We start from the raw sequence: 23,106 nt of genomic DNA on the forward strand, positions 1-23,106 counted from the left end.
CAACATCATGACAATAAACACTTTGCTGTCATTGTTTCTAGTGAATGATTAAAGGAAACCTGTTTGGAAATTGCAAGTTTGTTTGTCTGAACGCGGGTTTGTATTTTAAACTTAATATTAACGACTCGGCACAATTGTCCAGGATGCATTAGTTCTTTTAGTTCTATTAGTGGGCCGATTTCTCCAGGTGAAACTGTGATTGTTTGGTGGAGTAATTTATGGACATTAAGTCTGATTTTCCAACATTTTGTACAAACACAAACTAGTTTCATTCACAATGATTTAACATGTTAAGCACAATTGATGTGTCAACAGGAATGATCACAAACACGGTAATTGCCACATTACAAAGACCATAATGATCATTTGGAGGCTAGAAACATCATGTCACTTTACCTCTCAATGCAGAAAACAAAGCTATATGCTACATGTCATTTTGTGAAATGATCAGTCTTTATTCCAGGAGAGTTCATTTGGCAAAAAAAAAAATCATCCGACTGAACCTGAATCACAGATTTCATTTCCACACAATTATTTGTAAACTGCTGAATCAGTCAACTTTTACAACATCTCTGGTTATCTGATGCAGCGTTGCAGGTGTTTTGCTGCACTATTTATGGGTCATGACTAATAAATGGTGGTTGACCACAGGATAAACAGGGTTTAGGAAGACTCTATAGGAGGCCCTGATAATGGTTGCCGATGTGGCCGTCATTTAGTATTGTGAAGATAATAGCTGTTTACCAGACGGAGAGCACCATCTTTAAGTAGTGTCATAAAGACCGGTGGTTTCCACTCTGTGAATGTATTTATAAAGAAACAATAACACCATAAAAACATGATTTTGTGGTTTGCATGTCTACTGTTTTTGGACATACGTACCAGCAGTTCTTTCACAACACTTTGTTAATTTGAGTCAGGACACCACAGCAAACAATTATTACAGATATCTCTGGTACATGTATGACAGATCCTGAGAGTGACTTAACACAATAGAGCTCAATTATCATTATTAAAACAAAAGCATCACACACAACATATTTTCAAGGGGTTCAACATGCAGTCATCATATATATAACAAGAGGGTATAGTTTTGCAGAACGGTAAATGAAGAGGCACTTGGTGCGGTGATCCCATGAGCCATGTTGTGCAGTACAACACTAAAATGGTTTCAAAGGTTAAGTGGCTGAAATTTGACTTCAAAGTTCTTCCGTTTGGCATAAAAGCACTAAATCTCATTTCACAAACTTTAACTAAACCCTTAAACTTTCCATACTCTCAATCTTTCTCAATTGCTATTTATTTTCTGACCGCACAATGACATTAAATGGAAGATTATTCTCATAATTCAGCATTTGAAATTCTCAGTGATAAAAGAAATATTCAGATCCTTTACTTAAGCCTGGAATTGAGTCAAAAAAAGTAAAATAAAAAATGTACCAGTGTAATATTTCAACCCGTTCTCTATGTAAATCAACTTGTTTCTAAAAAAGTACCTCAGCATTGTATTTTAATTTCAACAACTGGATATTTTCTGTGGTTGGAAACGTCACAACCTGGACTATAATTTAAAATAAAGTTGTGAGTTGTGGGTTTGAACAATATTTGGCCACTCAGCATGCTTTTATAAAAAAGATGCAGCAGTCTCACATTGAGACAATGTGAAGACCAGTTACTACACTACAGTTAGATACAGTAAAATACAACACAATGCTAGCTGCATCGGACTGGCAGAATAATGTGTAAGCGGTCTTGCTATCAGTCCAGATCTGCTGTGATATCAGCAACAGCGGGACATGTGGGCAACAGGTGTCTGTTCTTGGCCTGCTGCTGATCCCAGCAGATCCCAAACTCAGATTTTACTCAAACCTGCTGATCTGTGGAACAGGGTGAGATATCAGTACATCAAGGTGGATATATTGTTATAAAGAGCTTTCACTATTGCAGCCCCCTCCCTCTGGAACTCCCTACCCATACATATCCGTGACTGTGCTGACCTGGACACATTCAAAACACTAATCAAAACACACCTCTCCTTTCCACATACAATAATCTTATATTTCTCACTTGATAGTTACTGGTTTTATTGTTTTATTGCTTTAATATGCTTGCTTTATGTGTTGGGTGTATTGCTTATCTGTTTTTAATGTGCTATATGTGCTGGTTTTACTGTAAAGTGTCTTTGAGTACCATGTAAAGCACTATATTATGAAATGTATTATTATTATTATTATTATTATTTATTTTGTAGCTGCATTAAAGCTTATATATTTCTCACTGCTTCTACATATAGATAATAAGGTAGCATGAATGAATCATAGCCCAGTAAGCACACATATGTCGGCACGACGTATGCAATTGATCGCTTCGTCTGCAATTGATCGCGGGTCATAAAGAAGAATAATGAAGCATTGTTTATTGAGCGTCTGGACGTCTTATTATGATCGCAATCTATACATCGCAGCAACGTATTAACTATGTCGGTGAGATGTATTAACAGTTCCTCAGTTGTTCACGTGTCATTTGGAAGCATCGTTTATTGAGTGTCTGGACGTCTTATTATGATCACAATCTATACATCGCAGCGACGTATTAACGATGTCGGTGAGATGTATTAACGGTTCCTCAAATGTTTGCGGGTCATTTGGAAGCATCGTTTATTGAGCGTCTGGACGTCTTTACACACTGTTGATGTGATGGACAGTGAATCTGAATTCTGCCCAGCAACATATTCGCGCCACAGTCGATAAAGGAAGGGGGAAAAAAAGTTGCCAGTCTATGAAGGGTTAGGATGGAGACTTTGCTGCTGTCAAATACCATGGTAAACTAGCTATTTCATCTTAACGTAACGTTAATACAAATATTTCGACGTTTTCGCATGTGGAAGTTGGTTTTCATCAGACTAACAACAAGATATGTTATAAGTTACGCCATGTATTGGTTTAAAGTAACTTTAGAGACGTTAGATCAGGCTAACATCGCACTAGCATCGCAACTAACATTCATTTAAAATTAAAATATCCGTGTTCTAGCTAGTTAGCTTGCTATATGTACTAATCTGACTGAATCTGAATGTAAAGTTAACGTTAGCTGCTATGTCAGTTGCAGTACATGCCAGTACTGTTAGCTAACGTGAGGCTGCTAGCTATAGCTAATTTAACGTTACCCGATATCCCTTAACGTTAATTTTAACGTTAAGTAGCTAACTGAGTGCCGCACCTCAGTCATACTTTGCTCATATCGGTTAATTTTGATTTTTGGCTTTAATGGAACTGAAATCTCAACAGGGAACATTTAAAGCTGAAGACTTGTTATAGAATCAAAATGTAGCTAGTTAAAGGTAAATTCGGCATGTAGCGTTAGCTAGCTAGCTAGCTAATCTGCCAACTAACGTTAAATCATATTTAAAAAAGGTGAAGAGGTTCAGGGGCCAATGGCAGGCTAACGTTCGTACTTATTACATTGTGATTGTAATATTTTATTTTTACCCTGCTTATTAACTAAATGTCATAAAACATCAGTTATTAGCGCTAGCTAGATGGTGCCCGTTTTTGTGGGCTAATGTTAGCCTTCAAAACACTAATGAGCATCGTCACCTGTTACCATGATTTTCTTGCTGATATGCTATATCACTAATGTTGATTAATTAAAATAAAAACAATTTACCTGGCAAGTTAGCTTTACCTTAATGTAGTTACTGTTCAGTCACTTAACTTTAAGTTTTACTTTTTGTTGAAGCTTAATTGACCATAAGCCTAACTGACATTAGCGGTTTATAATCGGCTTTAACAGGGACTAAACACGTTCGATGCACATATTGAATCACATTTGACTTTGAGATCAATACAATTATCAATATCACAATAATTTAATTGGTATATTTCTTTTTTTTCCGTTTTCCATTAGAACGATGTATGTATATATGTGTGCATCTGTAAGATGTATGAAATACGTTGTAACGATGTATATATGTGTACGTCGCGGAGAGAGCGGCTACATGTCGTTGAAATATGGAAAGCCAAAAGGGTCACAATTCGTCACAATTCGCACGGCGTTTTGAACGGCGTTTGTGGCGCCACCTGGCGGTTAATAAACGCCACTACACGTCTAATAAACGCCACCTGGCGGTTAATAAACGCCACCACGCGTGTGACGTCACCAGGCGTTTAATAAACGCCACCAGATGCTTATTAGACACCTGGTGGCGTTTTGATAATCAACTCCGCCCTGTGGCTTTCACAGCCAATAGATTTGAACTCTAATCACCCAATCAGTAAAGAAGGAGGTCAGGCAACACTAATGAAACACGGATCTCTTTTGTAGCTTGTTTAAGTAGCCCAAAGAAAATGCACAACTTTGTAGTATGTCACTTTTGTATTGCCAGACATCAGTAGGCACTGGGTGTTCATACTTTATTTAATTAATCAATCCAAATCATCCTCCCTAAAATGTAATAAAAAGTGGTGAGGAGCTATTTTCATTATTACCTGCTTAAATTTAATAAGTGCTGTCACACTAAAAACTGACTAAACGCTGTCACACTAACAACCTAATGGCATCACGTCTGCCTTTTTTTGTACATTTTATCTGGGTCTATTGTTAAAAGGGTTTGTGATGGAAATTTTCTTGCAGCAGCAGAGTTTAGTAAATATCAATGATAAAAATGAATACGAATAAAGACTGTTTGAGAATCAAACCAAAATCTGGTCTTTGAGCATTTATTATATTTTGCAAAATATGAGAATACAGATTCACAGGTACACACAGTACAACTGAATGAGCATTTCTAACTAAAAGTCTAAATATCCAAACATTATGTATAGTGAAGAAACTCCGTTAAGCCATCCCTCTCCAAGTATCTTTAGCATACTGTCACTTTCTTAAGAAAAATACCATAGACAGTCAGATCATCTCTCAACCTTCCATTCTGCTCCTGTGTCTCCTATATTAGACAAAACACCTGCTTATCTCTGGAGACAGAAAGAGATACGGTTCACACAGTGTTATAGCCTTCTTCACCCTATCTGCAAAAAAATAAACAGATGAGGAGCTGCAATTCTTTATCGAAAATAACTTCTGCTATTGCTCACAGTGTCTCACTGGTGCCTTTAAGTCTACAGGAAGGAACAGGATTATGTGGAGGTTTAAAACAATCTTTAAACAAATGGTATATCATTAGAAATAAACAAATGGTTAAAATCATTAATCAATAATGGTTAAAATAAAATTTGCCACCACAGGTTTCAGATATGGTGCTATAAACCAAGAGAGGGGTTAACATGAAGAGTAAGCAGATTTTCAAAAATACTGTACTCTTAATTCAACTACTAGGAACCAAAGAGTAGTTTACCAGAAAATCTGACAACTCTGAAAATCTTGACAAAAGGGATTAATAGTTTCTGTAAAGGGCATGCAACAATCAAACCTAAATATTATTATAAATCTTATTTAATTACTAGAAAAAAAGCTAGTTTGGGACAATTTAAGACAGCCACAGCTGTCTTGCATACAGTCAGTTAAATAAAAATGAGTTATATCTCAATAAAAACAGAGAACCGCCAGTTATTTTAATAATATTGAGAAACATAGATTGCTAACAAGCATTAGTTAGTACCAGTAAAGACATAAACAAAAACCCAGGCGCCTTCCCATAGTACTACTACTCTATAGAGACCATATAGCTACATGGGACAGGTGTTACAAATATAATAAATGTAGTGTGTCCCTATTTGACTGGTGGGTCCACCATGTATAAACTCACCCTATTACTGCACTAGTAACCTGTGGACAGCCAGGGGGAACTAACAGCTGGTAAGTAACATTAGAGAGTAGAGTCCATCACTCAGACAGTGACACATTTAGGTTGTTATGAATGGCATATATGATTTGAAATGAAACAAACTCAAACTGACTAAAACCAAGTTCTGACTCGGTTTCAATAGTGTTAGTGTGTTGAAATACATACTGGGTGAACAGTGAAGCTAATGTAGACCCTTTTTTTCAAGGAGTCTTACCAATTTTAGGACAATGCAGGAGGAAGATGATCCTAAATATACAGCAAATGCAGCCAGGGACGTTTTTTTTTAATGACCCTGCAGTGGGATGTTGTTAACTTGCATTATCATGAGCAGGTGTGTCGGAAATGAGATTCAAAACAAAAGTCCAGTTTGCAGTTCTGGTCTGGCATGCAATCACCAGGGGAGAGATAAGTGTCCTCTGAATAAAACAGGTGGACACCAAATAGTATACTGTATTTAATAGGGCTGCACGATTAATCTAATTGCGATGTCACTCAAAAAATGTGTGACTTAAGTTAAGAAAAAGGTGTGCACTGCAGTTTCCACGTTGGGTTGTAACACGAGCAGCAAATGCACTACCAGCTGTTTACACAAAATAGGCAGTAAAAGTATGAAAGATATAATGGAAAGTTGCCCACACAGCGCCAAATGTTAGACAGTGTATTGACTGCATGGTGATTAAGTATAGATTGATCACGCAAGTAAGGTTAACTAGCAAGTTGTTCGTTAAGGGCTGACGGCTGGTTAACATTACGGACAAAAACTATTTGTTCCGCGTATTCTCTTGTGTGTATCACGTATCCGTCTCCTCGAGCTGTTGTGGTTGATATGACGTAGGTCCCCTAGCTTTGACCAGACACAAAAATGGTGACAGCAAAGCAATGTGATGTCACGTGGTCCTTATAAATATATACCAGAAACTATGCACAAAGGACTACTTGCACCCTAGTGCTGCTGAATTTTTGATGTTATTTAATAAATGTCATGTTTTATATCTGTCATGCTTTTGTGTTTGTCAGTACATTTTTTCAGCCTTACATTTTTAGTAATGCATGGAATAAAAATAAATTAAAATGCTTATAATGATTTATCATTACAACTTAATGTCCAATTGACTCAAGATCATAAACCATAGTATTTGAATGTGTTGAGGGATCTGACACCTGCTGTTCCTGTGTCAAGGTAAGTCTCCTGAAAGGTCAAATGAAGTATGACACATATGTTTAATTTAGTTGCTTTATATAGAGCGCTGGTGGGTGTTTTTTGCATAAAGATATGAAAGTAGAGGAAATAATTAATATATCTAGCCATCTTCAGGTCAATTGCGCTTACTGGAATTAAAATAAATGGTGATAGTGTCATTATAATTTTAATTTAGTTTTTATTGAGATATAACTAATTTTTATTTAACTGACTGTATGCAAGACAGCTGTGGCTGTCTTAAATTGTCCCAAACTAGCATCTTTTTGTAGTAATTAAATAAGATTTATAATAATATTTAGGTTTGATTGTTGCATGCCCTTTACAGAAACTATTAATCCTTTTTGTCAAGATGTTCAGAGTTGTCAGATTTTCTGGTAAACTACTCTTTGGTTCCTAGTAGTTGAATTAAAAGTACAGTATTTTTGAAAATCTGCTTACTCTTCATGTTAACCCCTCTCTTGGTTAAATATCACCATATCTGAAACCCTTTTAACAATAGACCCAGATAAAATGTACAATAAAAGGCAGACATGATGCCATTAGGTTGTTAGTGTGACAGCGTTTAGTCAGTTTTTAGTGTGACAGCGCTTATTAAATTTAAGCAGGTAATAATGAAAATAGCTCCTCACCACTTTTTATTACATTTTTGGGAGGATGATTTGGATTGATTAATTAAATAAAGTATGAGCACCCAGTGCCTACTGATGTCTGGCAGTACAAAAGTGACATGCAATCTACTACGTATCCCCGATGAATTTTGATTACATCGCCAATACATCGTGGCGACATATGTGTGCTATAATGTTTATAGCAAGGGTAACTTTGGTAAACTGTTAGTTGATGTTTGTTTGCTTGTTTGTTTCACTAGTTATCCCTCATTAAAAAGGGGGATCTTGCTAAGAATATCACCATCTTCTACAAAATGTCAGGAATACACCGTGTTCATTGCAAAACAGTAGTTACAATACTAAAAATACTGCATCCTTACAAAAGAGCAGTATTTTTTGATAGTAGCTTTCACATAGTGTGTCTGTTTTTATGTTGGTATGATGTATAGTGGAAGATCAGAAAACGTCGGCAGGAGGTGGGAGAAAAGGCAATGCAGAGATGAAGGACATCATACCACAATAATAGTTGTGTGTATAAGCCTGATCAACAAGTGAAAAGAGTCAGGTTTGTTATTGTCATATTAGTTTGTTGCAAGATGCAAATTACACACCTGTAATCTGAATCTATCTAGTATTTGGGGCAGGGGCAGTGCCACTCATGATTCTTATGTGTTGCTCTATTTTTTTAACCCCCTGTGTGTTCAAGGGGTCCTAGACTTTCTCTATTTCTCTATTACATTGTACTTGAATTATTAATTACCTCTGTATATTAATCTCTTTTAGATAAGAGGAAAGAGTTTGAAAACTGATTTGACTGCTGAATTGGCCTGCTAAGAGGAAGAGGCACTAATGATTCCAGAAGAGGAAGCCAAAGAAGAAGACCTACACAGACTTTGTGTCTTTAATTATTATTAAATCTTATCCATCTATCAACAGTAAATATTTTAATCCTTTTGAAGTTGTACTTAAGTTACATTTTGTATTCAAATGTAACCCTAATGTGCAATGAAGAGATATACCACACGTCCTTCCTGCTGCTGCCAGACTTTATAATCAACACTGCTCCAAGTAGACTACATGCACCTTATCTGACAATTTACTCACATGCAACATCAATGTACACCTTTTTTATGCAATATCAATAACTCCTCTGTGCAATACTGTGAATACCGTATTATTAAACTTTCTGTCTGTATACTGAACATTTTTAACTGCTTTATTCTTGCGTTTTTACTGATGCTTTTGTCATTGCACTTTCCTTTGGTGCAGTATCACTGAAAATGTCCTCCACTGTGGGATTAATTAAGGATCTTATCTTGTTTTAAATTTTTATATGTTTGTATTTTTCAGATCTCTCAATTACCATGATGACCAAGATATTCAACGGGGAAATGTGGAAAGCTGCCATATTCCCAGACATTACTTTGCCAAATCATCTGTGGTAAGTTTACAAAATCGTAATTGAAAATGGGAGTAGGAAGTAAAGAGAGGGCAGCATAAAATGACACCTTTGGTTTCAAAAGTAAATACTTTTTAAATAATTGTGATTACTATGAAACCTTGATGTTAGCCCTTTTATTTTTTTATTTTTTTTAAAGATTATTTTTTTGGGCATTTTAGGCCTTTAATGATAGGACAGCTGAAGAAGTGAAAGGGGAGACAGAGGGGGAATGACATGCAGCAAAGGGCCACAGGTCAGAATCGAACCCGGGTCCTCTGCGTCGAGGTGTAAACCTCTACACATGGCCACCCGCTCTACCAACTGAGCTATCTGGGTGCCTGATGTTAGCCCTTTTAGAAAGAAAATTATGGTATTTTTTATGGGACAATTTATAACATGCTATTTAAAGCTTTAATTTACAAAGTGATCTAAATACATATTGTCAGAATGGCACTTTAACAGCAGGTAACTTTCCAAGTTTGTATGCGTGTGGAAGCACCAGAGACACAAAATAACACCCCAAATCCCAGAAAAAGTGTTTTCATAATATGGGCACTTTAAGGTCTCGCTAACACCACACATACGTTCTAGGATAGGAGAAAAAAACGCTCTGGGTTGTTTGCATTTCTTTAAAGTTTAAAGTCGTTTTGGGTGGTGCTAAGCTCCTGCTGCAGCACCGGTGGCTCTGCAGAATAGTCTCGGAAAGGAACTTTTTATGGTAGAACATTTTCACACTGCAAAAGAAAATTTATATAATTTAAATTAATTAATAATGTTAAATTTAAATAACTTTAATAAAACTGTTGTGTGTATGTGTGTACTTCGACCACAGCAATCCTCTCATATCGGTCACAAAACGTCCCAGTTAGATAGTGAATGCTGTAAACATATTATTTGTAAATCTTTAAAAACATTCCCCGAAAGAACCAAGCAGGCCTGCTTTATTGCACAATCCAAATTTTCTTCAAAACTTGAAAAAATGTTTTTACCATGTAGCTTGCTTGCTCGAAATTTGTTGTTTCCCAAAGCGAAGGAATTTTGAGAACAGCAACACAGAGAGCGGAAGGTGAGCGCCAGGCAATTATCCTGGAAATGTAGGCTACTTCCATTGATCCAGACTATCCTAACCATAACCACTTGAGATCAGTGCCTAACCTCACCCATCTGCCTAACCACTCATGTCAAGAAAATTAGTGGGATTCATAATGCAATAGGGACAAGCATGTTAGTATGCCAACATTAGCATTTAGCTTAAAACACTGCTGTCTACAGAAAGTACATCCTGACAGAGCTGCTAGCATGGCTGTTGACTTGTTCACCTTTTTGAAATGTAATACATGTATCTAAATGTAAATACATTATTTTTTTGTCAGTGTGTGGGCCTTTGTTGCTACATGATGGGACTAACTTGTACACCTTTACTACATTACAGCTTGTTTTCATGATTTTCTTTCATAAATTTCCCCCCAAATACCAACTGGAATATTATCTTATTTTTTTCTTAACTTGAGTGCCTGGTAAAACAATAAGGTTTGATTAGGGTAGATAACACACAAAATAAGAAGAAAATAGCAACATATTAAATAAAATCCTATCATTTATTTTACAAATTTGCACAATTATGGAATATTGGTGAAGACTCATACAAGTAAACACAGCTAATGTGTGCAGCCTGACACACTTGTCTCAAACACACATATGCACACGCACCACATGTACGTGCGCGCACACACACACACACACACACACACACACACACACACACACACACACACACACACACACACACACACACACACACACACACACACACACACAGCGTCATGTACAGCCCAGACACACAGGTACATACTTACAAAGCATTTCGCCTCCTTCCTTCAAGTGTAAATCAGATCCGATTTTGTCCGTCTTTCCCATTTCACACATTCACAACGCTTCAATGACTCAGTGTCTTTACTCTAGCAATTTAACAAAAAAAAGGTGAAGTGTGAAATGTACACACAAAGGTGGGTGCTGTTCAGTTCTGTCTTCATTGCAGATGGACGTTTGTGTTTGCAGCTGAGGTGAAGTTTGTAGTTTTACAGTACATGAGCTCTGTTGTCGCTGAGAGACATAAGAGCAAGAGTGAGTTTTACAAACTGAGTTGCTCTCAAGCCCTGGATATGTCTTTAAAAGAGTGAAACACATGTTGATTTTTTGTTTTTACAATTTCATGGCAGTGATTCATAACTAACCTTGGGGTTTGCAGTACTGATTTTGGTCTGGTGGTTTATATTATTTTGTTGGAACAATTGAACGAAGTGTACATTTTTCTCAACGCTAATGGGAATACCTTATAACAAGCAAACCATGGGCTGCTAGGTAGTTTTCTTTTTTGCTAAGAGTTTCTCAGCATTTGGTGTCTTAAGGAGAGAGGAAGTGATACAACTTTACAAACAACAACAACAAAAAATTTGAAAAAGGCTTTGATTGTCTTCACGCAATTCTTTGTGTGGAGAGATCTCCATAAGTACAGTATGTTAACAAAAAACATTTTTATAGTTTATTTTGTACCAATGAGGGTGGGGAAATCGAAAAGTTTCACGGGGGCAGTTGTGGGAAGAGAAGGTGAGAGGTAGGATTGAGATCGGTGAGGAGAGAAGAAGGCAGACAACAATAAAGTGAAATCTAGTGAAAAACATTGAGGAATCTTTAAAGTCCTCCTTCTCCTCAGCAACACCCTAACTTCACTTTGACCTGAAATGCAGCTCCCATAGTGCATCCCTCCTCTGTTATTAGTTGTGACGTGAGTGACTGGCAGGAAGTCGGATCCTCACCCCTTCTGGTTGTAGTGTTGGTTGAAGTTTAGAAGAATACACAGAGTGGCACTCAATGCTTTTCCTCAAACAAAAGCTGATTCTCTTTTTGTTTTGGCTTAAAATGTGCTCCATCAAAATGAATGAAACCAGACACAACAAGCAGAGGGATGTGAAAACCACAGAAATCCGTGGCACAGGTTGTTCTGTTGGTGGATTTCACACCTCCACCTGCCCCTGCGTCAGATAGGCTCTGAGCTGCTGGGCTGCACTGACGATCTTCCTCTGGTGCCCCAGCAGGTTCACCCCGAGATTCTGGACATCACTGAAGGAGAGAGCAGATGAACCGGGGAGTTTAGTTCAACATTTGAGCTTGTTGTTTGCCCTACCTGATACTGAAAAGGACAGTACTGGTGGGTTTACATTTGTTAGTCCATAAAAGCCTGTGATAGCTCAGGTATTGTATTGACGCTTAAAATCATTTGTCTTAAAGCTTCTCTTTAATACTTTGACTTCTCTTTATTTATTTATTTTTATTTATTTAATTGAAATCCAATTGATTTTCCTACTATTTGCCTTTTAAAAGGGACATACACATAGAGTTTCACCTACCTACTTATCAAAGTAATTTAAAGCTATAGTGCGTAGTTTCTGTCGCCCCCATGAGGAATTCTAAGTAATAACAACAATTCTGTTGGTGCGTCCACATGATACAGCCTTCTGTGATGGCGCACCACCCCCACCCCTCCTCCACACAGTTGCTACGTAGCCAAGGAGGACACGGAGGATTAAAAAAACATGATGGACTCTTCAGAAGAGGTAATTATCTTCACTCCGGACGACACCAATTTCTAAACACAGCCATGCTGAGAAATACAGAGAGAGTTGTGTGGCGCTGATAGTCTTAATTAGCTTTGTATCAACTCATTTGGCAATGGGATGAATGTAACGGACGTTCATTATTATAAAAAAGTTACGCACTAAAGCTTTATTAAGTAAAACTAAGACAATTTATTAAAAGTAATCCAAAGAAATGTCAAGGTGGCCATAAATATCCAAAGCCAAAGATCCCTAAACAGAGACAGGGATTTCAATCTCCCCCATATAATGATATGAACGATACATGAACGTGAACAAATGTCCGTACCTTGGTCACCTGATAACAACTAAACCATCTTTATGTTAACTGATTGATTCTTTCTGCTGTGGAAGGCCAAAAGATGTGGCTGTAAGCTTCTGAAACATTAGGGTTGGGTACTGAAACCCGGTGCACCTGGGTGCCTAAACGACCGGTATCTACCGGACCAAATTGCAATGCAGATTTCGGTGCCTCATTTCGGTGCCACTTAAGGTCCTGACATACCAACCCGATTATTGGCTGTCGGACAGTCTGGTGAGCTCAGTGACTCGAGTCTGTTTGGTGTGTTCCGTGCTGTCGTCAGTCGGAGGAGCCGTCGGCCTTCATTTGGGCCGATTTGACATGTTGAATCGGAAGGCGGGCAGTCGGACTCAATGACCTGACGAACGCCTCTCAAAATCTGACGAAAATCTTTTAAACTGACCTTTGTCGATCTGAAATTAAGACAGATCCAGCAACTGCATGGCCTATTTCTCGCTTAAAATGTTTTCACAAACACGTTTCACTGAACTATTTTCGGAAAAAAATGAGATTGTATTCCGATCCCAGACCCACGTGACGCGTTTGTCCAATCAGCTACCAGTTTTCATTTTTTGGGTGACAATACAGATTAGCGCCGCCTGCTGTTATGGAGATGTATAACGTCTTGCGCATGCGCAGAACGTACTCTTCGGTGTGTTCCAAGGCACTTTTTTGACCAACTCGGGGAGGCAGTCAGTCCGACTGCCTTTTCTGCCGAAGGTCGGCCGTCGGGTTGGTGTGTCAGAGCCTTTAAATGCCTTCTGTGCTGCTCTCTGATGCTCTGAAACAGACGTTAGAGGCAACAGGAGCATTGCTGCACGTGACGCTAGTTAACACTTCACTTGACAACAGGTAACGTTAGCTAGCAGCTGGATTAAACACGGTTAAAATGCTGAGAACTAAACGGTGTAAAGGGTGTCTGTATTTCACTGTAGAGGATTCCAACAGCGGGACGTTAAGCAGTGTGCAGCTGCCGTTGTTGGAAAAACAACACAGACGGTGCGTTCACTTGAAACTAGTAAGCCTCGTGGTGCATTCAAAGTTATTGTAAAATACCCTATTCCCTATTACCCTATTTTACCCTACTTTAAGTATCAGTTCAGGCACCATTAAGGCACTGGCACCGTTTTAAAACTATCGTTTTAGCACCGGTATCGGAAAAAAACCAAACAATACCCAACCCTATGAAACAGAGAGTAAGTGGACCATGTGTCGAGAATTTTCTTGTTAAGTTGCTGTTTCCAAGGTCAAAAATGAACATTTCAGCTCAACTTTTACTCAGTTTATAAAAATATACAAAGTGTTGAGCAGGAAAATTCCCTCTTGACCTTGAAAAAGAGATCAGAGAGTTTGCTCAGCTGTCATGAAAACTGCCTTTAGAAATTTACTAATTGTTTATACTTCACATTAGTGCTACTACTGTAGTCTGCTTTAAATTGTTGTTGGCATGGTAATACAGTTGTCAAACAGTGATAAGAAAGTCTTTCTTGGTTCTAGCTTCCAGGAAACTGACATCCACGATTTAAACACTGCCCAAAAGTGTTTCATTCACAAATTATGTAAATGCTTAAAACAAACCTTGATGAAAACAAAAGGCTGCCTAAAGGGTAGGACATCTGTCTTTAGATATGCTTTGGGAAATGGTGGGCAGTAACATAAACTCTACATAATTTTCATTTACAGTCATAGATTAAAAACAAACACAAAGTCACTATTCTTCTTCTTTAACTGAACATTACAGTAATAACCATCTATACTCACTCCATGTTGAGCATGCTGACTCTGTCTAATGTGTCCAGGTTTGCCTGATCAAACTCATCCTGATATCGCTCCATCCTCAGCGCCTTCAGCCAATCACTGACTGTTGCCACTGACGTTAAGTCTGTGGGCGTGGGGCTCAGCAGGGGTTGAGAGCAGCTTCTGCAAGAAGGGAAATGTCACAAATGAGAGCATGAGGGTCCATAAATACAGCAGATTGTTTCATCACCCGCTGCCTCTGATATGTTTTGCCAGAAGCTGGTGTCTCACCGAGTTGGCTCCACCTTGAGGGAGGCAGGGTGCCTGATGAGCCGATCCAAGGAGGACAGGAGTGTGTCGAAGCCTGGCCGGTCCCCTCGATCAGCCTGCCAGCACTGAAGCATCAGAGAGTGGAGGGCTGAGGGGCAGTTGTGGGGGGCAGGGAGACGATACTGGTCTGCGACTGCCTTCATCACCTGCAGAGACAGTGAGTGAGACATTAGACATGAGCAGATGGTGTGAGGAGTCTTGTGTAATTGCTTTACATAAAAGGTCACAGACCACTGAGTAAAAGAGGGACTAAGAGAAAATTATGCAAATTCCAGCTGCTTGGCATTTTGTCACCACTTAAATGTATCTGTTAAATCAAGAGGAGGGGGATGGTGGTGAAGTACATGTATTTAAGTAGCTGTCTACAACTTCTATGCACTGGCACTAGTAGTGCCATGTTTTAAGACATTACACTATTATTCCACTAAAAAAGGAAAATATTATAGTTTACTTTGTTAATATAAGGGCTGTGGCTGCTCATAACACATACTTAACAACATAACATAGCCAGTGGGACAGATAGGAATGTGTTGACCTCTAAAAAAATATGTAATTATTGTAAAATATATATTCTTTCTGTTTGTATATTTGTAATCTTACTTTGTATTTTTATTATTTAATCACTGCCTGATTGGGCTTTGAACACTATCTCCAACACATAAAAGCAGTAAATTGTACCACACAAGCTGCTATAATATAAAAATATTTAATATGAATAATGCAACAATAACTTTAACTTTAAATACTTCTTTACTTTTACCTCAGCTTAAGTGATATCGAATGCAGGACTTTTACTTTTTTCATTATTTTTGGGGTATGTTAATGTCTTTTTTCAACAGCTGAAAGAAAATGAGGGGAGAGACGGATCGGGAACGACATGCAGCAGAGGTCTCCCGCTGAAGGCAAACAGTGGACGTTGCGGCTCATGGTTGGTGCCACCAGGGCGCCCCAGGACTTCTAATGGCGTGTTGTTACACTGTAGCAGTTAAACTCACACTTAAGCAGGATTTGAGTGCATTTCCATCACTAATTGATTATGACTTCCTCTGCTCAGGCAACATTCTCCTAAATACTCACTTCTTGATTGCTCATGTCCCAATATGGACGCTCTCCATATGACATCACTTCCCACATAAGTATGCCGAAGCTCCAGGCGTCACTCGCTGAGCTGAACTTGCGATGCTGAAAGGCTTCTGGTGCCGTCCACCTCACAGGAATCTTACTGCCCTGATGGAAGATGAATTTGTGAATTATATTACATTGGAACCACAAATCAGGACCATTAAAAACCACTCAATTTTCCAATTCGTACCAGTGAGGCAGTGTACGTAGGTATGTTGTGGTCCAGGCCCCTCATGAGGCGGGACAGGCCAAAGTCAGACACTTTACAGACCAGGTTGGAGTTGACCAACACGTTCCTAGCTGCCAGGTCCCGGTGGACAAAGTTTCTCTCGGAGAGGTAACGCATCCCTGCACCAACTCCTCTGAGCATTCCGATAAGCTGGAGGACACTGAACTGGCCCTCGTTCTCCTGAAAGAGTTACGAGGGCAGGATGGAGGGAGGGCACAGAAGAATGGGAGAGGAGAGGAAGAGAGTTTTTGCTTTATAGTCAAGTGAAACGTGTGCAGTACTAACAAAATGCCAAAGATGGAGACAGGGTGTTGTGGTCTCACCCGGAGGAAAGCGTCCAAGGGCCCGTTCTCCATGAACTCAGTGATGATCCTCTCTGGGGGGGTACAAGTGATCACACCCTCCAACTTCAGTACGTTGGGGTGGTCAAACTGTCCCATGACCCCTGCTTCACTGAGGAACATGCCCTTCTCTCTGTCAGACGCCCCCCAGCGTAGAGTCTTGACGGCTACCAGCACCTCCCTTCGACCCAGCGGACGGTAGCGGCCCCGAGAAACCTCCCCAAACTGGGCTGGAGAAGAGAGGAGGTGGAATAGATTACGCTGTGTTGATACTTATCACATAGTCTCATATTGCCAGACCTTCCACCACTGCGCTGCGGAGGAGAAAAGAGAGAAACAGGCCTACCTGCACCAATCACCTCCTCAATCTTAAGATGAGTGGGATCTATCTCACGGGCAAACTCTTTGACAGCCTCACTGGGGTCCTCATATGTGGATGGGTCCACATAATACTTAACTCCACCTGGAATATAAAGGCATGATTTTAGACCTAACTGACTTTTTATCCCATTACTTTCCACATTTAGATGTATTGTCCTGATACTAGAAATAATCTGTTAGACTACACTACACTATAAAAGATACACAGACGTAGTGAATTATTTTACATCTATAAAACTAATATTTGTTAAACAAATAAAAAAGAAACAAACCAAATAAAAACCCAAACTTTGTTAGTAACAGAGCTTAATTATGCACTATGCCTCCAAATCATAAACAATGTTGTTATAATAGGTGGCCTTTTGCACTAAGAAAATATCTTGCTTTAAAAGAAATAATGAATTTAAACTAAATTACATTAAATCAAATATGCTAATGCTCACCTCGGTTACTGATGTACCTCTGCAGTCTGTCGCTGTACGGACTCTCTCTCCTCTTACTGCCATGAAAAGGCAAAGAAAATGCAGGAATGTGCTCGTGATTAAAAAAAAAAAAAATCTGATCATATGTCTGATCATGTGAATGGATCGACAACCTACCTGCGAAATACCACCACGACCACAATCGCTGCCACCACCAGGAGAAATGCTGCACCGCCCATCACTGACCCAACCAGCAGAGGAAGTCGATTCTGGATCTGCTGTGAATGTTCCTCTGTGGGAGAGAACGTGAGAAAACCATGAGCTGTTGATGTGTCATTGAGACAGTGTTTTTGTCTTTTACGGTTTTGAGAACTAGAAAATTACAAACACTGTTGTTACTGTAACTCAGTATATTTTTTTATGTTTGTTCTTTAATGAGTACACTTTAAAACCAGCCATTTTATTTTCACTTACAGTAGAATCTGGATTGAATATCACACTCAATTACAGACTAGCCCACAGTTTTTAATTTGACTTGTAAAGTAATCTTTGAGGATTTCCTATGAAGATTATCCCTGGTGAATTAAAGTAGAGTCAATTGAACTCAGGAAGCTTTCTAATAAAAGAAGACGGTCAAACCACTTTAGAGAACATCGTTGGAAAAGAGTTAGTTGCCGTGTTCATACCAAGGTGGTCAACATCACTTCTTCAGTAGTAAACTGTCTATTACTACTCTTCCTTGCTGTATCTCTCAATAACTAGTTGATTACTCTGTTCTAATAATATTCATCTGTCATTTTACTCTCATAAATGATCATTTTCTGTACATTATTAAGGCCTGCTACCAGTGTTCCTGGTATTACAGTATTACAGTAAATGATTGTTGTACCCAGAGGCAGCGTGGTGAAGTAGATGGTGTTGCTGTAGGGGCCGTAGCCCCGTTCATTCCGAGCTCTGATCTGGAAGGCGTAGATGGAGCCGGGGATCAGAGAGTTGACGGTCACCGTGTTGGTCTCACTGTACACACTCGCTGCACTGTCCACATCTGAACCCTGAGGAACACAGAAGGAGGACATTTTGTGGTGACTCTTATGTGCCAGTTTGGGCGGTTGTGCCGCATGTTTGCATGTATGTGTGCGATAATTCACTGAGTGTACCTTGTCATAGTATCTAAGCTGGTACTCCAGGATGTCTCCATTGGGCCTGTCGGGCTGAGGCCACGAGAGAGTGATGGAGTCTGGGGCTCTGCTCAGCTGGTGCATCATAGGAACTGTGCTGGGAACTGTGGGAGAGAACAGGTTACTGATTTATGAGCTGGAATAAAGTTCCGCTAAGGCCGGCTACACACTGGATGCGTGGCGTGAGCGTGTCAGCTGCGTGGCGTGTGTGTTTTTATTTCGGCTCCCATGTTAACAGGTTAGAGCTTGCACACTGCCTGCGTGACACGCGTGAAAACTTGTGCATGCTAGAAATAGAACTGACACCTATTTTTCACGTGACACGCAAGCACATTTTCATTCGAAATAGGAAAAGATAGAAATATACAAATATAAATACATTCAATAAATTACATTTTGATGTTTGAAAGTCTCTAGGTTTTGTCATAAATGCAGATTTAAATGTAATTTAAAAAAAATAAATAATAATAATTATCGATTTTCAAATATTGCACCTGTCAAGACAGAACGAAATATTCTGTAGCCTATTTTGCCGTCAATACTGCCGACGTTGTCTTTGCTGTAATCAAATCTGTAGAAGTATACTACTGCTTGAGCGCAGTTTATCAATGGGAAACATACATGTGTACAGACAAGGCTAGCAGCAGCAGACACGTTTCTGGTGTGCAAAGACATAGAAAACGCCACGCAGCCGCCACGCAACTGACACGCAACAGAAACGCCACGCTCACGCCACGCGGCCAGTGTGAAGCCGGCATAAGAGATATGATGATCGATCAGTTAACTCCATCATCCCACAACAATAATAAATAAAACAGTAGAGTTGTGTTGAAGTGATGGTGACCAGAAGGGGGCAGTGTTACAGAACTTGTAGAGGATATTTAGAGCATGAAAGTGGAGTTTTTATGGAGCACCAAGCAGGATCTAGTTGCAGTCACTATGCTGGCTGGCCAGACCACTTAAAGGGACATTTCTGGCATTCCTTTCATATAATCAATATACTCTGAGAGCAGATAAAATAAGGTATTAGGTTATTATTATTAGGTTCATGGAGACTTTTAATCAATCTTGATCAGTTTCTTGGAAAATCTCATCATAGTGTACTTTGTCTGAACAATGCCCCATTCTCCTGTCTTATTCCCACTCATCTACTTTCATCTTTTTTTCTGTCTGTCTTTTTGTCTTCCCATCTCTCAGTTCTCCCTTTCTTCCTCCACAGTGACTATAATGCGATCTGACAGGATATTGTAACCTCGAGCAACCTCTTGTCCAGAGAGCAGGAGCAAGAAAGATGGAATAGAGAGAGAGAGACAGACAGAGCGAGAGAGAGAGAGAGAGAGAGAGAGAGAGAGACTGAGAGAGAGACTTCAGACATACACATATAGTATCTACACAAACATCATCATCAGAGCATCTCTTCTCTTTCATCTCATCTTTTTCATCCTCTCTTTGTTATGTGCTCACCTGACTGGCTCGTAGTGAAATTGATGCTTGTGTATCGAGCTGGAAAAGGACTCAAAACTGACACCTCATTCATGGCTTGCACCTGTCAATAAGAAGAACACACAGACATGACATACAAAGCTTTTTTCTATTTACTTTTATGACATACTTCCATGTTTGAGAAACAAAGCCTGACACATGCAGCTGCTGGCCAGTCAACAAACACCAGTAAATGGGAAATATCTGCCCATTATGAATAAGAAATAAGCTTTGATTTAGTTGAGTTTATCCAAGCTAAATAATAAATGTGACAGTGTATTTGCTGATGTGGAGCTTATGGAATATTACAGCAGAGGACCTGCCTCATCTGTGGCTCCAGGAAATGCTTCAGCAATCAGTGTGTAAAACACTTTTTGTCCATGTGCTGAGCCCAATAAATAGACACTTATTTCATAAGGACTTCTAAAGGGAGCATTCTACAGTGTTGCGCATCTTTGAAATGTTTCACCATTCACAGAAAAGTTCTTAAAAACAGCTTCCAACTGTCCCCATTGATTCACCATTAACTCAGAACAGTGCAAAAAAACACTTTTACTGTAAAACCAACTCTCATAGACAGTTTTCGACTATTTACAAGGTGAAAACCGAAGAGTGTTTTGTGCCTTTCACAGACAGTTGTCCACAGTACCTGTATGAGATAAGTGACTCTGGTCAGCAGGTTGTTGAGTGTGACCTTGGTTTGTTTCAGGTTTGTCTGGGCGGGGCTGAAGGTGACGCCCTCTCCACACCAGGAGCACGCCGCTGGGTTGGTAAAGGTGGCTGAGGGGCAGATGCGACACACCACCCCGTACCACACTTCGCTGCGGCCTCCCATTTCCACTGGAGGGCGCCACCTTATGGACACCCCGCCATCGCCGCTCTCATACTCCCAGGACGGAGAGACCGGAGCAGATGGAGGAGCTGTGGAGAAGATAGAGAGAATGGGAGGGGTTTGACATACATAATGTAAGTGGCGGACACTTAGATGGAAGCATCTGCTGAAAAGTTTAAGATATGAAAGAAGCTGCTTGCTGGCAAAGACATTTAACCAAGTTGAGTAATGGAAAGAATGTTATAAAACAAAAGTTTGGCCGTGACACATTTTAAGCTAAGTGAGCAGAGAAACTAAATACTTAACAGTTTTTTTCTGCTGGTGGAATTCAATTTCCATTAAATTGTGACATAAAAAGATTAAGGTCACTGCATGTGCATCTCGGTTCTCACAGTCTGAGTAGATGACAAATGACCAGTGAGACACTTCCCAGAGAACATAAACAAACAAACCAACAAAGCTCACTAGTGCATGCAGAAGAGTTGGCATCATTGGCTGCCCGGTAAAATCCGCTGCGACATTCACACACACTCGATCCCTCCTGGCTGGTTCTACTGTTGGAGGGACACACCGAGCAGGGAATGGAGCCCGCAACAGACTTGAAGTAGCCCACCGGACAAGCTGCAGAGAGACACAAAGAGACACAACAAGGGATGAACTTCATTCTCAGTTTACAATCAAATGAATAAAGTGTTCACTCTAAGTGGGCCTGGAGATAAGATAGTTTTGTCAGATTCATTGATAAGGAGATGTGTACATACATGATGTGTAAATAAGAAAACATACAGTATAAATGAAGAAGAAATACTTTAAGGATATCAATAAAACAAAAGCGTAGTAGTTAAATAAAAATATTTTCCACATCCTTGATTTAATTTATCATCTATGAACTTCTATTAACTTCTCTTGCATGGAGAGACAGTCTTCATGACCTGCATTATGACTTCGGCTCAGAAGTCACCAATATCAAAGAGAAACATAAATTATATACAGCATTTTGTGAAATTCACAGTTTGGGTGTTTTATTGTTTTGGTCCCAAAGTCCAATACCACACAAGCTATGTTTGGGTAAAGCATCAATTTAATCTTGTCTTGTGGTTCCCTTTCATTTAAAACACAGCGGCCTGTTGTTTGTTGTTGGCTTCGTCCAGCTCAGTCATTTACTTGTGTTTACAGAGGAAGTGGCTCGCGCTAGCAGACAGCAGCAAAACCACCAGCCAACACACACAAGTTCAAAATGGCCACACTGACCCTCTATCACTGTTTCAAAGGAATAGTTTGACATTTTGGGAAATAGATTTATTTGCTTTCTCGCAGAATTAGATGAGAAGATCCATGTAACTCGTGTTTGTACAGTAAATATGAAGTTAGCCGCTGATTAGCTTAGCTTAGCATAGAAACTGGAAACAGCGGGAACAGCTAGCCTAGCCACTATGTTTAATTTTTACACTTTGTTTTTGTATGAATTAAAAATGAATTACGTGTTGATTAGTTTTAGAGCTCAAAGGTGCTGGTAGGCAGACTTTGTGAGCTTTGGGACAGAGTCAGACTAATTGTTTTTCCCTGTTTGTGCTAAACTAAGCTAATCAGTTGTAAGATATGGGAATAATTTCTAATTTAAACTTTATTGAAATTAAATTAAAAAAATTATTTTCGCCAAAACCCATTACAGTCCCTGTGAAATATGTGTAATTACTTCCTAATAAAACAGGAAATGGAGCAGAAAGTCAGTAGGGATCCTATTATTAACACATTAATAATACATTGTATGATTAGCCTCAAATCAAGCGATGCAAACCATTAAAAATCTAAAATCAAAGCATGCATAGGTTTCCTTCTCTAGCATGAGCTACACACACACACACACACACACACACACAGAAAATACCATTTAAACCTGCAGGTGATTTTCCTGAACTGATGTGTTTTACGGTGGAAAAATCTGTGAAATGTGCCAATTGTTAATGTCAACAGCAGGACAGCTGAGCGATAAGGTCAAGGTAGCACACATTTCATGCTGCTGCCTGCCAGAGCCCTGAGTAGAGACC

At 39.4% G+C, this 23,106-nt stretch overlaps 1 protein-coding gene and 1 long non-coding RNA gene across 8 annotated transcripts in view; one reads left to right on the forward strand and one right to left on the reverse strand.

The window, feature by feature from the left end:
* Window positions 1-2,417: 2,417 nt before the first annotated feature.
* LOC114557544 (uncharacterized) lies at window positions 2,418-21,921 on the forward strand. 7 transcript variants are annotated; one of them, XR_003692808.1, is made up of 7 exons: window positions 2,418-2,821; window positions 8,059-8,174; window positions 8,393-9,050; window positions 12,143-12,258; window positions 15,018-15,228; window positions 15,911-17,872; window positions 20,936-21,921. It is a non-coding gene; the product is annotated as an uncharacterized LOC114557544 (long non-coding RNA). The 7 variants fall into 7 exon arrangements; XR_003692809.1 differs by having other exon boundaries at window positions 15,911-15,999; XR_003692806.1 differs by lacking the exon at window positions 20,936-21,921 and having other exon boundaries at window positions 8,393-8,544; window positions 8,960-9,050; window positions 15,911-18,960.
* ephb6 (eph receptor B6) overlaps window positions 10,839-23,106 on the reverse strand; it is a 39,644-nt gene continuing 27,376 nt past the window's right edge. The window contains exons 6-19 of the mRNA XM_028580924.1: window positions 21,524-21,679; window positions 20,876-21,147; window positions 20,209-20,290; window positions 18,724-18,848; window positions 18,456-18,618; window positions 17,744-17,858; window positions 17,588-17,643; window positions 17,110-17,226; window positions 16,746-16,993; window positions 16,384-16,602; window positions 16,149-16,298; window positions 15,033-15,217; window positions 14,766-14,924; window positions 10,839-12,170 (exon numbers count right to left, since the gene is read on the reverse strand). Of these exons, the coding sequence (XP_028436725.1) occupies window positions 12,065-12,170; window positions 14,766-14,924; window positions 15,033-15,217; window positions 16,149-16,298; window positions 16,384-16,602; window positions 16,746-16,993; window positions 17,110-17,226; window positions 17,588-17,643; window positions 17,744-17,858; window positions 18,456-18,618; window positions 18,724-18,848; window positions 20,209-20,290; window positions 20,876-21,147; window positions 21,524-21,679 (2,153 nt within the window). The 3' untranslated portion in view covers window positions 10,839-12,064. The remainder of the gene's footprint in view (window positions 12,171-14,765; window positions 14,925-15,032; window positions 15,218-16,148; window positions 16,299-16,383; window positions 16,603-16,745; window positions 16,994-17,109; window positions 17,227-17,587; window positions 17,644-17,743; window positions 17,859-18,455; window positions 18,619-18,723; window positions 18,849-20,208; window positions 20,291-20,875; window positions 21,148-21,523; window positions 21,680-23,106) is intronic.

The sequence above is a fragment of the Perca flavescens genome, chromosome 6 (assembly GCF_004354835.1).
Source record: "Perca flavescens isolate YP-PL-M2 chromosome 6, PFLA_1.0, whole genome shotgun sequence".
NCBI lineage: Eukaryota > Metazoa > Chordata > Actinopteri > Perciformes > Percidae > Perca > Perca flavescens.